Source organism: Erinaceus europaeus, chromosome 3 (assembly GCF_950295315.1).
Source record: "Erinaceus europaeus chromosome 3, mEriEur2.1, whole genome shotgun sequence".
Taxonomy (NCBI): domain Eukaryota; kingdom Metazoa; phylum Chordata; class Mammalia; order Eulipotyphla; family Erinaceidae; genus Erinaceus; species Erinaceus europaeus.
In genome coordinates this window covers 108,200,582-108,215,485 of record NC_080164.1, presented here as the reverse complement: position 1 = coordinate 108,215,485, position 14,904 = coordinate 108,200,582, and the positions used below count along the sequence as shown (strand labels likewise).

Here is a 14,904-nt window from a genome sequence, read left to right as displayed (position 1 = left end):
ATCCCCGCTTGATTACTCCAAGCTTGTTTCCTCTGTTGACACTGGAAGAGCATAATGTAAAACATTCATCCAAAATGCATCTATTTATTTGTTTTAATGAGAGAGATACAGAGTAAGAGACGAGCACTGCAGAGCTCCATCTTCCAATGGTGCTGGGAATTGAACCTGGGACCTTAGGGCCTCAGGCATTAAATTTTTTTTGTTTTTTATTTTTGAAAGTTTTAAATTTTATTTGACTTGATAAGATAGGGAGAAATTGAGAGGGAGGTAGGGTAGGAAGGGAGAGAGAGGGGCAGAGAGAAAGCTGTAACACTGCTACAGTGCTTATGAAGCTTTCCCCCTGCTGGTGGGAACCGGGGTGGGGCTTGAAACCAGGTGCACTAGCACCCAACCCCAGCATTAAAATCTTTTGTATAACTGTTACACTATCTCCCCAGCCTCATATATATCATTTTTAAAAGTGTATTTTGTTTTAATTGGTGAGAGAGGGAGAGTCAGAGCATCACTCTGGCACAAGTGGTGTCGGGAATCAACTCAGCATCTCATACTTGAGGGGCCAGTGCTTGCTTATGGTTGATGATTTGGTTCAAGAGAATTGGATTCTAAATAGCAGCAGTGTTCGCCCCATGCCCTTTTCTATGCTGCTGCTTAAACAGTAACAGTCCATCAAATAATCTTAACAATTTGTAGACTATACAGTGAACCCAAGCTGGCTACTTATTTATTTAGATGTGAAGCTTCTTCTTTTTTTTTTTTTTTTATTAAAGAAAGGATTAATTAACAAAACCATAGGGTAGGAGGGGTACAACTCCACAGAATTCCCGCCACCCAATCTCCATAACCCACCCCCTCCCCTGATAGCTTTCCCATTCTCTATCTCTCTGGGAGCATGGACCCAGGGTCATTGAGGGTTGCAGAAGGTAGAAGGTCTGGCTTCTGTAATTGCTTCCCCGCTGAACATGGGCGTTGACTGGTCGGTCCATACTCCCAGTCTGCCTCTCTCTTTCCCTAGTAGGATGGGTCTCTGGGGAGGCTGAGCTCCAGGACACATTGGTGGTGTCTTCAATCCAGGGAAGTCTGGCCGGCATCCTGATGACACCTGGAACCTGGTGACTGAAAAGAGAGTTAACATACAAAGCCAAACAAATTGTTGAGCAATCATGGACCCAAAGCTTGGAAAAGTGGAGAGGAAGTATTAGGGAGGTACTCACTGCAAACTCTAGTATACTTCTGCTTTCTTACTTTGGTGCCATACTCCAAACTCAGTCAATTTCTGCTTTGCATTTCTACTTCTTTTTTTTTTTTTTTACATGCATAACATTCCCCAGATTCCCATTTAGCAATACAACCCCCACTATTTCATTCATCATTTTTCATGGACCTGTATTCTCCCCACCCACCCACCCACCCCAGAGTCTTTTACTTTGGTGTAATACTCCAATTCCATTTCAGGTTCGACTTGTGTTTTCTTTTCTAATCTTGTTTTTCAACTTCGGCCTGAGAGTGAGATCATCCCATATTCATCCTTCTGTTTCTGACTTATTTCACTCAACATGATTTTTTCAAGGTCCATCCAAGATCGGCTGAAAACGGTGAAGTCACCATTTTTTATAGCTGAGTAGTATTCCATTGTGTATATATACCACAACTTGCTCAGCCACTCATCTGTTGTTGGACACCTGGGTTGTTTCCAGGTTTTGGCTATTACAAATTGTGCTGCCAAGAACATATGTGTACACAGATCTTTTTGGATGAATGTGTTGGGTTCCTTAGGATATATCCCCAGGAGGGGAATTGCAGGGTCATAAGGTAGGTCCATTTCTAGCCTTCTGAGAGTTCTCCAGACTGTTCTCCACAGAGGTTGGACCAATTGACATTCCCACCAGCAGTGCAGGAGGGTTCCTTTGACCCCACACCCTCTCCAGCATTTGCTGCTGTTACCTTTTCTGATGTATGACATTCTCACAGGAGTGAAGTGATATCTCATTGTTGTCTTGATTTGCATTTCTCTGACAATCAGAGACTTGGAGCATTTTTTCATGTGTTTCTCGGCCTTTTGGATCTCTTCTGTGGTGAATATTCTGTCCAATTCCTCCCCCCATTTTTGGATGGGGTTATTTGTTGTCTTGTTGTTGAGTCTGGTAAGCTCTTTATATATGTTGGTTATTAAACTCTTATCTGATGTATGGCATGTAAAGATCTTCTCCCATTCTGTGAGGGGTCTCTTGATTTGGGTAGTGGTTTCTTTTGCTGTGAAGAAGCTTTTTAATTTGATGTAGTCCCATAGGTTTATACTTGCCTTAGTCTTCCTTGTAATTGGATTCGTTTCATTGAAAATGTCTTTAAAATTTATGCGGAAAAAAGTTCTTCCAATATTTTCCTCTAACTATCTGATAGTTTCTGGTCTAACATCCAAGTCCTTGATCCACTTGGAATTTACTTTTGTATTTGGTGAAATACAGTGATTCAGCTTCATTCTTCTGCATGTTTCAACCCATTGTTTCCAACACCATTTGTTGAAGAGACTCTGCTTCCCCCATATAATAGTCTGGGCCCCTTTGTCAAAGATTAGATGTCCATACGTGTGGGGCCTCATTTCTGGGCTCTCAATTCTATTCCACTGGTCAGTGTGTCTGTTCATGTTCCAGTACCAAGCAGTTTTGATGACAATGGCCCTATAATATAGTTTGAGATCTGGGAGTGTGATGCCTCCGGTTCTGTTCTTTTTTCTCAAGATTGTTTTGGCAATTCTAGGTCTTTTCTGGTTCCAGATAAACATTTGTAGCATTTGTTCTATTCTCCTAAAAAATGTGCTTGGGATCTTGATGGGGATAGCATTAAATTTGTAGATGGCTCTGGGTAATATATTCATTTTGATGATGTTAATTCTTTCAACCCATGAACATGGAATATCTTTCCACTTCTTTGTGTTTTTCAATTTCTTTGAGTAGTGACTCATAATTTTCAGTATACAAGTCTTTCACTTCTTTGGTTAGGTTTATTCCTAGATATTTTATTGTTTTTGTTGCTATAGAAAAAGGAACTGATTTCTGGATTTCAATTTCTTCTAACTTAGTGTTTGCATAGAGGAATGCCACTGACTTTTGAATGTTAATTTTATAGCCTGATACATTACTGTATTGCCTGATGATTTCCAAAAGCTTCTTGCTAGATTCCTTAGGTTTTTCCATGTATACTATCATGTCATCTGCAAATAAGGAGAGTTTGACTTCTTCTCTTCCAATCTGTATTCCTTTAATTCCTTGCTCCTGCCTGATTGCTATGGCAAGAACTTCCAACACTATGTTGAATAGTAATGGTGATAGTGGGCAGCCCTGTCTAGTACCTGATCTGAGGGGAAATGCTTCCAGTTTTTCACCATTGAGTATGATGTTGGCTGTAGGTTTGCTATATATAGACTCCACTATCTTCAGGAATTTTAGATGTGAAGCTTCTCTTAACTACACCTTGCATCTTCCATAACTTGGTTCATCCTTCATAATTGGATGCAAGTACATTAGTCTTTGAATGTCACCTGTGTATGGTGGTGTATTTTAGGCTCTGGCGGTCAGAAATGTACGAATAGGAATAATCACAAGACATTTTTCTAGGCTCCTTGTTTAACGATACCTAATCTTTGAGATTCTTTTTTTCCTCGGTGACAGGTATAATTGTGCAATCAGCAGTTCTGATGACCGGAGTCTGTTTCGAAAGTTGAAGCTTAATCATGCAATTTTTGACGAGGGCCATATGTTGAAGAATATGGGCTCCATCCGCTACCAGCATCTTATGACAATTAATGTAAGAGAGTGTTGTTTTGCCAGCCTTTCCAATTACAAAGTTTTAAAAGTGCTCATTGTAATGAGAATGTTAGGGGCAAGATGATAAATATTTCATACTTTGTGGGCCAGTTGGCCTCTGTCCCTTGCTCTTAACTTTCTGATGACCCAGCAAAGGCATTAGATCATCTCTAGTTCATGAGTCTTTGTGGACCCATCTGCACGGTTTAAGACATTATCTAGCCCTAAAGTGACTGGGATACAGCCAGTCATCTCACACATTCTGCCTTAAAGTCTAGCAGATGACAATATGAAACAGTGGTTTTGGAAACTTAACATAGAACATGAGTGTGAACCGCAGTTGTAATGCTGTTCTTCCCCTCTGAGGAGACTAACCCAAATGTTGCTTCGCAGGCCAGTAACCGCCTGCTGCTCACAGGCACACCAGTGCAGAACAACCTGCTGGAGCTCATGTCGCTGCTCAACTTCGTCATGCCGCACATGTTCAGCAGCAGCACCAGTGAGATACGCAGGATGTTCTCTTCCAAGACCGTACGCACAAATCCCCATTTTCTCCCACATGATTTTGGGTTACCCTCTTCTGCCTTTATTTCTGTGGGAAATAAGTTAGTGGCTTCTGTAATCAGTGTTGAGGAATTTTAAATTGTAACATTCAGGTTTTCTGATGAATTAAACTTTAAATAGTGTTGAGCCCATTCAGATGCTATCAGGGCAGTTTGGTCACCGCATCTTTTTAAATGAAAATGGGTCAGATGAGGCAGGGAAAGTGCTCACAGGGCTACACTGCCTTGCTGTGAGCCAGCCCATCAGTTAGAGAAAGCTTGGTGTTGTGGTCTCTTGCACTTTCTGTCTTTGTTGTTCTGTTAGTGAATGTTGCCCTGGGATGGTGCGCCTTGGCATTGGGAAGGAGGGGGGATGACCAAGTAAAATTGAGTAGTATTTCTTTCTAGGTAAACTACTGTAGGGCTGGGTAAGGTTAGACTGCCTAGAAAATTTTATGCCGAAAAATCTATTTTGAAATAGAAGGAATGATGTCTAAAAGTTACAGTAAAGAAATGACTTAGGAGATTGTACGGTATGGAAAGTTATTCAGATCTGAGAATAAAATTCACTTTTCTGCATGTCTTCAGTTCTCCCAGATTACCAAGTTTTGACTCGTCCTTTTAAATACCACATGGTTTATGTCACCACCTGCTCTAGTAGCCTTTAGTCACCATCCTTCTCTTACCTACGCACATGTGCGCACATCCTCCATGTCTCTCTCCCTCTTTCCTCCCTCTTCCTCTCTTTCCCTCTCCCTCTCTCCAAACCAGTTTACCTAGTATACTTCAAATGTGTCATCTCAACAATAAAAGATCACACAGCATGAAACTTGAAGACATGGAGAGTTTAAGAAGGGAATTGTGGCTCAATTTAAGTGTGATATTACAGTTAAGGCTGAGTTTCTGTGATGATGGGATTTTCATGTTACTGTGATTATTTAGCTTCTAAAAGTCTGTGTTCTTTACTTAGAAATCAGCAGATGAGCAAAGTATATATGAAAAGGAGAGAATAGCACATGCAAAGCAAATCATAAAACCGTTTATTCTCAGAAGAGTGAAAGAAGAGGTAACTCTTAGTCTTTGTATTGTTAGGAGTTTTTTTCCAGATGTGTTCTGTTTTCTCTTTATTTATGTGATCTTCTTAATCGGTTGTCTAGGTTCTCAAACAGCTGCCCCCCAAAAAAGACCGGATTGAACTGTGTGCCATGTCAGAGAAGCAGGAGCAGCTCTATTTGGAACTTTTCAACAGGTTGAAAAAATCCATCAATAACTTAGGTAGAATCTGATTTTTATGATTTTTCTATGATGAATAGGCCTGAACAGTGTTGGCATTTTGTTTAGTCATATGATAATGGAAGTTTTTTTTAGGACTGAGAGGTGGCTTGCCAGGCACAGGGCACACTTTGCTGTGCATCAACATCTGGGTTTGAGCCACAGCACCACCAGGGAGCCCCATGAATGGGTGGGCAGCAGTGCTGTGATGTCCTTTTTTTTGTGTTTTTGTTTTGTTTTGTTTTGTTTTCCACCAGGGTTACTGCTAAGACTTGGTGGTTGAACAACAAATCCACTGTTTATGGTGGCCATTTTCTCCTACCCCGCCCCCCTTTTCTTAATAGGACCAAGAGACTTTTTTTTTTGTTTTGGTGGGGGGGGAGTAGGGAGAAAGAGATATGCCTGCAGTACCTTTCATGAAGCCTCTCCCTTGCAGATGGGGGAGGAGATCTTGAACTCAGGTTTTTGCACAGTCTCATCATATGTGGCCCCACCCAGCCCCTGTGATGTCTTCTTCTCTCTGTCTCTCCATCCTACCCCTGCAGATAACTCCAGTGGGCCTGGGTACACAGCTCAGGAGTGCAGTTAATTGTGCTAGGCCCTGGGTTCATTCCCTGACTACATGTGAGAAAAATAATTAGTTGTAACTTGAAAGTAAAATTTTAAAACTCTTAAAGTTGTGATCAGTTTCAGCATCTATCAGCTTCATTTTTCTTTCTAATGTGTGCTCTTTGAATCACAGAAAAAAGCACAGAAATGTGCAATGTCATGATGCAATTGAGAAAAATGGCCAATCATCCCCTATTACACCGCCAGTATTACACACCCGACAAACTCAAGGAGATGTCTCAGCTCATGCTGAAGGTAAGGCCACCGTGCTAGTACATTGCTCCAGACACACAGCCAGAAAAGGAAGTAGAGCTGTTGGGCTATTAAAACAAAAATACACCTAGTAGGTATAGTAACCTGTAGCCGTTTATTTGGGAGAATATTCTCAAGATAAATACGAGATCATTTGAGGTACATGAGAACCAGGGAGTCAGAAGGCCACAGCCTTTGACTTGAAAGTCACATGTGTTTACTGGTTTTGCAAATGAAGATTCATCCAAGCTCAGCCGTAGCCATGCCTGTGGGATCTGACTCCTTTCTCAGCACTGAGTCAGAGCTGAGTGGATGCTAGTAGGTCACTTTGTCCACAGAACCCAGAATACAGAGCCCTTTTAGAGGAAACAAGTTCTAGTGGAGACTTATGTGATGTACTTCTTTGATTTTAATTAATTAATTAATTAATATCACTACTTGAGGCTAGACACTCAAATTTTTGTTCTGGGAGTCACTTCTCCATTAGTGTACTCCTTTGTTTGCTTGTTTTGTATTTTGTTTATAGTTTGAGCCATTAATCCCTGTTTTTCTATCATTCTCTTTAGAATGTCTATAGATCTTTGTTGATTGCAGTCATATGCTTCTTGAAAGCTTTTGGTGATGTCTTAAATCTATAAAAAGTGCAGTAACTAATCAAAGAAAATTGTTTAATGAAATCCTCTGCCCACATAACCTTCAGTCATTTTCTGTCATTATCATCTAGATATAAATGCGGCTACATTTATCTTGTCTAGATTCCTCCACAGAGTGATATTTGGATATTTTGAGCCAAATTCTAAACATTTTGTCTGTAAATATCTCTTTGTCATTTTTATTAGATGGGAGCAGTTTTATTAGACTATTCTGCTTAAAAAAGGAATTTGTTAGATGTGAGCATTTTACTAGATTTTTCGGATATTATTGTAAAGTGTGTGCTGTTCTGTCTTACTTCAAGGAACCTACACATTGTGAAGCTAACCCTGACTTAATCTTTGAGGACATGGAGGTCATGACAGACTTTGAGTTAAACGGACTTTGTAAGCAGTATCGACATATCAGTGACTTCCAGTTAGACATGGATTTAATTTTGGACTCTGGGAAATTCCGGGCTTTGGGATGCATTCTGTCTGAATTGAAACAGAAGGTACGAAGCTGATGATACTCGATTTGTGTTCCCCCAGTCATACAGACCTGAAACAATTGTAGCATGATTTGACTAGCTTAAAGCATTAGCTTTTGTTCTCAGTTTTCTAGCAAGTAGTGTTTTGAGCATTTGGGAGTTTATTGCATTTGAGCCTAAGTGTCCGGATTACTTCATTTTCTTCATGAAACCTCAAAAATGGAACTGAGTAGTCTACACACACTATTCTTTCACAGTTTTAGTTTTCACTACTTCATTAAGTGAAAGACCATGATCCCTTTAAGAGTAATGTTTTGAAGCTACTATGCCAGTTGAGTAGTACTGTGGCTTTTATAGTATGTGGTTATTCCCAGTTGCTGAGTTTTACTGTATTTAGCTGTCTTTGTTTTATTATTTCATTATTATTTTCTTAAACAAGACCTACTTCTGGCTCCATGGCTAGGAGTCTCAGTCATGAAAGTCTTTTGCATAACCACTTTACAATCTCTCCAGCCCTTTTAACTTTCTTTAAATTGAGGCTGACAATGAAGGGTAGTTATGAAGTTTAACTAAATAAACAAGACATTTATTTCAAGGGTCACTAATGGATTCATATATCTAATCTCTGTGATTTTTACAGGGTGACAGAGTCGTGTTGTTTAGCCAGTTTACCATGATGTTGGATATTTTAGAGGTTCTCTTAAAACACCATCACCATAGGTACCTCAGGTTGGATGGAAAGACTCAGATATCTGAAAGGTTGGTATTCTCTTTTGTCTCAGAAATATCTGCTATTCTTAAGTACAAGTAAACGTTAGAATTTTAAATGTCTAGAGCATTTGATAGAACTGTGTTGTTTGGGGGTTTATATCTGGCTACTTCAAACATTTACCTTTATGTGGGGATATTTGTTTTCTTTCCTGAATTACATGGGGAAATATTTTGAAATAGCTATATTGTATAATTAAGCTTTTTCAATAAGTCTGTATTTCAAGTTTTTAAATATTTTTAAGTATGTCTCTATGTGTGTGTATGAGAGATACCAAAGTACATTTATTATATATTATTTGTTTTTGTGATGTTTTTATGTAGTTCAGTCCTAGAGCTTAAATACATACAAGGCACCTTCTCTTTGTCATTGGTTATTATTATTTTCCTTTACATGAGTACTGCTTGCCTCTTGTTTGTGTTGGTGCAAGGGATAGAACCTGGGATTCTGAAGCCTCAGGCATGAGAGCCTCTTTGCATAACCATTATGGTATCTCTTCCCTACCCTTGTTTGTTTTTAATCAGCCAGAGTGGCTTTCTGGTAGGTAGGGTAAGGACTTTTAAAAGTCACCTTACAAGAGAATTATGATAGTTTGTTCTTGAGCATCTTAGTCAACAAAAATATTAAAGATTAAAAAGCCAGTTGCAATATTTTGGTAAGCCAGGTGTTGTGAAACAGTGAACAAAGAAAAACTTTAAGAACCAGTCGAATCTGGGTAGTTGAATTTGGAGGAAGAATTAGAAGAGAGATCAGTGATCAACATGGGAGCTCTAAAAGAAAAAGAAATAAAACCACTGGTCAAAGGACTTTCAATAAAATTAGTGCACGAGAGGCTGGGCAGTGGCACACCTGGTTGAGTGCAAACATTACAGTATACAAAGCCCCAGCCCCCACCTGTAGGGAGAAAGCTTCATAGGTGGTAAAAACAGTGCAGCTTACAACTCTCTATTCCTCTCTCTTTCATCTCAATTTATTTCTCTATCTAATAGAGAAATCAAGTGTTTTCAGAAATTAGGAAAAATAGCTGTGAAATGTCAAGAGCATGAATTTAAGTCTTAAGTTTACATTCTATGCTACATGACTGCTTTCAGTTTTAATGATGGACCTTTTAGTGAGATTTGACTACTTGTGTTTATATTATAGAATTCATCTAATTGATGAGTTTAACACCGATATGGATATCTTTGTGTTTCTGCTGTCAACAAAAGCCGGTGGCCTGGGAATAAACCTGACTTCTGCAAATGTGGTTATACTTCATGATATTGATTGTAATCCTTATAATGACAAGCAAGCAGAGGACAGGTGCCATAGAGTAGGCCAGACAAAGTAAGTGCTTTCTGCTAAAATTTGTTTTTAAGCAGGGTAGCTGCTTACTGTTTATAGAACTTATTAGAATATAGACTCTTAGATGGCTTGCTTTATTGATTTTTGCTTTTAGCAGAACATGTCTGCTAATGTATTTATTCCATACCATCAGTACTGAATATGAACTTCACTAAGTAACCTGTTGGTTTTCTTTTTAATTTTATTTTTATGTATTGAATAGAAACAGAGACAGAAGTCAAGAGGGAAGGGGGAGGTAGATAGAAAGATGGATACACAGAGAGACCAACGGACAGATACCTGCAGCTCTGCTTCACCACTTGTGAAGCTTCCCTCCTGCAGGTGGAGACTGAGGGCTTGAACCTGGGTCCACTGTGACATATATACTCTCCCAGGTGTGCCACCTCCTGACCCCCCAACCTGCTCATTTTCTGGTAATTAGAACTCAGTCACCTCTGTGCCCACACCTTCCACCCTCCCCCCCCCCCACCTCCCATAGTTCTGTAGCTATTGAAAGTAAATGCCCAACCCTTTTGAGAAAGATTTGTAATTGATGCATCTCAGGAGGTTTTGTTTACTGATTAAAATCCAGGTTTTGTTTACTGATTTTAGACTACTGATGTTTTCTCCGGGATCCATAGAAAGAGTTAGTTCTCAAAGTGATGTGCTCAGAAAATGTCCGTCTCATGTAACTTGAATAAAGAAAACTTTAGCATATGGATATGTATGTTCATCATAGAATTTTTCATTTCTTCTCACTGGCCTCTTAGGAAGATAGTTTATATACTTGTATGTTACCACATAACTAATGTACATGCTTTATATTTTCTTTAGAGAAGTACTAGTTATAAAATTAATAAGCCAAGGAACGATTGAAGAATCTATGCTAAAAATCAATCAACAGAAACTGAAATTAGAACAAGATATGACCACAGTCGATGAAGGTAAGCTATTTGCAGAAATTTCAATATTTATATGAAGAGGCATCAGATTAATATTAGCCAAAGAAATTTTTTAAAAAAAGAATCAAGTCCAAATAGAAGCATGCTTGTCCTTCAGTGGTTCCCCAACTGTCTTTCACTATGCCCTTTTCTAAGGGCAGTTCTTGTTCCCAGAAAGATACTCTTTAGTCTCTCGAAGGAGACCTATGGGAAAGATGGAGTAAGTCTGCAAGAGAAGTGGGTTTTCAGATGCAGAGGACCTAGTTTATTTTCCTGTTTCTAGTAGAGAATCATGCTTCTCTGCTATGCCTGTATCCAGAGTTCCCTGATTTAAAATTTGCTAAGAGGAACATGTTGTCTGCCTGGGAAGTGACTGGCTCTGTTGAGTGGAGTGTAGATGGCATAGCTCTGAGCTTCTAGCTCCATTTGTCCCCCCACCTTTCACAGGTACCCACTACCTCTGTCCCAACTGTCAGGCTCAGACTCTGTATGAAGATGTCCTCTCCTTTAGACATTTAGTGCCTTCCTTGTGTGCTCTACTGAGTCACTTTCCATTCCTCCACCTGCTGCTCATCATCCAAAATGTATTGGCAGCTTCTCTGTACTGCTGGCTTTTGTCTGCTGCTCCTCGTCCCCACTCCTAACTCCCATGATATTAATGGTATTTTAGGTGAGAACAGATAGGTGTTAAGTCCAGTCATTGCCTGTCACAATCCATATTATAAGTTATTTATAGTTTTTGTCTGAAAACTTATTTTTCACCCCAAATGTCTTAAAATAGTTTATTTCTGATATGCTATTTATTTACTTAAGGATACAGAGAGAAATTGAGGGGTGAGGAAGAGAGGGAAGGAAGCAGAGAGACACCTGCAGACCTGTTTTTTCATTTGTAAAGCTTGCTCCTGCAGGTGGGGACCAGGGGCTTGAACCCCGGTTCTCACACACTGATGTTTGCACTTAACCATTGTACCACCACCTGGCCCCATCTGATAGGCTTTCAAGCCATTGCATTAAAATGTTCATAAGAGTATATAATGAGTATAGTAAATAGTAAAGTTACCTTAAAAAAAACCCTACCATTACATTTTCCTTTCTGTAAGATATTTCCTGTTTTTGTTTTGTTTTGTTTTTAATACAGCGCTTTTCAGCTCTGGCTTATGGTGGTGCAGGGGATTGAACCTGAGACTTTGGAGCCTCAGGCATGAGAGTCTGTTTGCATAACCATTATGCTGTCTACCCTCTGCTCCGCCCTTTCTGTTTTTCTTGTTAAAGCTGTTTTTCCATTTTCCCCCCAAATGTTTTATCTCATACGCTAATAATTTGTTTACCCTTTTTATGAATTTACAGAAATCTAGATAAGAGTGGTCCGGGAGGTGACGCAGTGAGTGGATAAAGCATTGGACTCTCAAGCATGAGGTCCTGAGTTCAGTGCCTGGCAGCACATGTACCGGTGTTGTCTGGTTTTCTCTCTCTCCTCCTATGTTTCTCATTAATGCATAAATTAATAAATCTTTTAAAAAAATAAGAAAGCTATATAAGACCATACATAACCCCTCCCATCTTGCTCCTCAAGCTTTCTCAGTGGCTCTCAGTGTAGTCCAGGACCTGGAGCAGCCACCCCATACTTAGTTGAAGAGGGTTGATTTCTGAGCCACACTCCCCAGTGCACAGCAGGCCACAGTGACACACTCTGCTGGTTAGGTCTTCTATGTCTTGCTGCTGCTACACTGGCCTTTTGTGTCTCCTGTGGAATTAATTGATCTATTTGAATGGGACATTAATTGAATAGGACAGGAGAAATTGAGAAGGGAGGGGGAGATAGGGAGAGAGAGACACACACACACTTGGAGACCTACTTCACCACTTGTGAAGCATCTCCCCTGCAGGTGGGCATGCGGTCTCAAACTGGAGTCCTTGTGCATGGACATATGTGCTCCACCACCCAGACTGAAAGTCTGTTTTTCCTCATATTGTTATGGCTTTTCTTCTAAAACTAGGGGGTATAGACAGACAAACTCATTTTATTCAGCCTTTTTAGTTTTCTGCTTTTTAAAGGTAGGTAGAGGGATGTGTGTGTGTGTGTGTGTGTGTGTGTGTGTGTGTGTGTGTGTGTGTGTGTGTGTCTGTCTGAGACCTTTCACATGCATGATTTCACCATCCCAGGATTTTTCCTTTTATTTCCCTGCCATTGCAGCAAACTGTTGTTCTTTTACCTTTCCTTTTCTTCAGATGGAGGGCGAGGAGAGACATAATAGCCTCACCTCACTGTTGTGAAGCATCCTATTAGTGTAGTGCTCTCGTGTGGTGGGGGTGGTGCCAGGTGAGCTAGCTCCTAGCCCTCCCAGGCCATCTTTTTATTCAGACACAGAGAAAGAGGTTATGGTGCCAGAGATCCCCATTCGTGGCCCTCACATGTGGTGCTAAGGTTCAAAGGCCTGTGCGCTCCGGTGAGTTGTCTCTGAGACATCAGAACATTGTTATTATAGCAGTTTTCTTGCAGAAATTTTGAAAACATAGTACGATTGAGTGTCCTGTCATTTAACAGTTGTGCTGCTTTGCAGTATTTGCATCATCTACCTTTTCTGCCAGTGAACCATTCCTAAGCACTGCAAATACATTGCTTCCGACTGAATATTTTAATATTTCTCTTGTGTTGACACAGTATCACACTGTCATATATTGTCTACATCCAGATGTTCCCAGTTACCCTTAATGCCTTAATACTATTAATAAATGTTTAAAACCAGGATGCAATCAAAGTAAATGTATCAGCAGCAGAGTTTCCTTGTTTTTGTTTGTTTGTTTTATTTTTTACCACAACACTACTCCAGCTCTGGTTTATGGTGGTGGGGGATTGAACCTGGGTCTTTGGAACCTCAAACATGAGAGTCTTCTTTGCATAATCATTATGCTGTCTACCCCTGCCCTTTCCTTGCCATTTTTCTCTCCTCCACTGTGCCTAGCAGTACTGGAGAGTCTTAGAGCTATTATGCATTTCTTATTTAAAAATTTTAACATTCCATTTATTTATTGGATAGAGACAGAAGAATTGAGAGGGAAAGGGGAGATAGTGAGAGAGAGGGGGCCGGGTGGTAGCGCAGCTGGTTAAGCACAGGTGGCGCGAAGCGAAAGGACTGATGGAAAGATCGAGCCCCCGGCTCCCCACCTACAGGGGGGGTCACTTCACGTGGAGCGGTGAAGCAGGCCTCCAGGTGTCTGTCTTTCTTTCCCCTGTCTTCCTCTCTCCATTTCTCTCTGTCCTATCCAACAACAGTGACACCAATAACAATAAGACAACAAGGGCAACAAAAGGGAAAGAAATATCCTCCAGGAGGAGTGGATTTGAGGTGCAGGCACTAAGCCCCAGCAGTAACCCTGGAGGCAAAAAAGAGAGGGAAAGAGACACCTGCCTCACTGCTCATGAAGCTGTTCCCCTACAGGTGGAGACTAAGTCCTTGCAATTGCAACAAGTGTGCTCTACCAGGTGTACCCACACCCCCTCCCACTCCCCCAGTCTGTATTCTTACTGTCTCCTCCATCCCTCCTAGCAGAGTTTTGGGATCTTAGAGGCTTTTTATTCTTATTGTCTTTTTTTTTTTCCTGGACTTGTTCACTTACTTTGTGGTGACAATTTTTTTTTAATAATTTTTTATTATCTTTATTTATTGGATACAGACAGTCAGAAATCGAGAAAGAAGGGAGGGATAGAGAGGATGAGAGACAGAGAGACACCTACAGTCCTGCTTCACCACTTGTGAAGCTTTCCTCCTGCAGGTGGGGACTGGGGGTCCGAACCTGCGTCCTTGCGCATTGTACCATGTGCGCTCAACCAGGTGCGCCACCACCCAGTCCCTGTGGTGACAATTTTGAATAAGTGGTCCATTTAAATTTCTTGAGCTATTTTCAAATTTGGATAAGCCAGGAACCACAGTTGTGGTGAATTTCTTGAGATTTAAGAACCAGCTTATGTAGTTGCCCATTTATGAGTTGATTGAAAGAGCAGTAGAAGAAAGTACTTTCCTAATTCCAGATGGAACTGGGGTGAGAGAGAGTTGGGGCCAGTTTTGCAGCATTTTAACCTTGTCTAATCAGATACAAAGTGTTGATACTGTGGGCCAGCCTCTCCCAGCATGCTCCATACCTGTGGAGCGGGAGGAGGCCTGTGGAGGCACAGAGGGAACAGGACCCTGCCTGGAGGACCAGGGGAGGGCTTCTAAGAGGTGTCCAGGGCCAAGTGCCAGCCAGCTGCTAGACACTCACAAAGGAGAGAGCTGCC

The 14,904-nt window shown here is 40.7% G+C and overlaps 1 protein-coding gene across 3 annotated transcripts in view; it reads left to right on the top strand.

Moving 5' to 3' along the window:
* The window catches only part of SMARCAD1 (SWI/SNF-related, matrix-associated actin-dependent regulator of chromatin, subfamily a, containing DEAD/H box 1), a 71,887-nt gene that overhangs the window by 55,101 nt on the left and 1,882 nt on the right, over positions 1 to 14,904 (top strand). For all 3 annotated transcript variants that reach the window (XM_060187729.1, XM_007524545.3, XM_060187730.1), the window contains 9 exons: positions 3,666 to 3,801; positions 4,194 to 4,331; positions 5,313 to 5,408; positions 5,500 to 5,617; positions 6,357 to 6,478; positions 7,431 to 7,619; positions 8,236 to 8,354; positions 9,508 to 9,690; positions 10,522 to 10,631. In XM_060187729.1, coding sequence (XP_060043712.1) covers positions 3,666 to 3,801; positions 4,194 to 4,331; positions 5,313 to 5,408; positions 5,500 to 5,617; positions 6,357 to 6,478; positions 7,431 to 7,619; positions 8,236 to 8,354; positions 9,508 to 9,690; positions 10,522 to 10,631 — 1,211 coding nt within the window. The remainder of the gene's footprint in view (positions 1 to 3,665; positions 3,802 to 4,193; positions 4,332 to 5,312; positions 5,409 to 5,499; positions 5,618 to 6,356; positions 6,479 to 7,430; positions 7,620 to 8,235; positions 8,355 to 9,507; positions 9,691 to 10,521; positions 10,632 to 14,904) is intronic.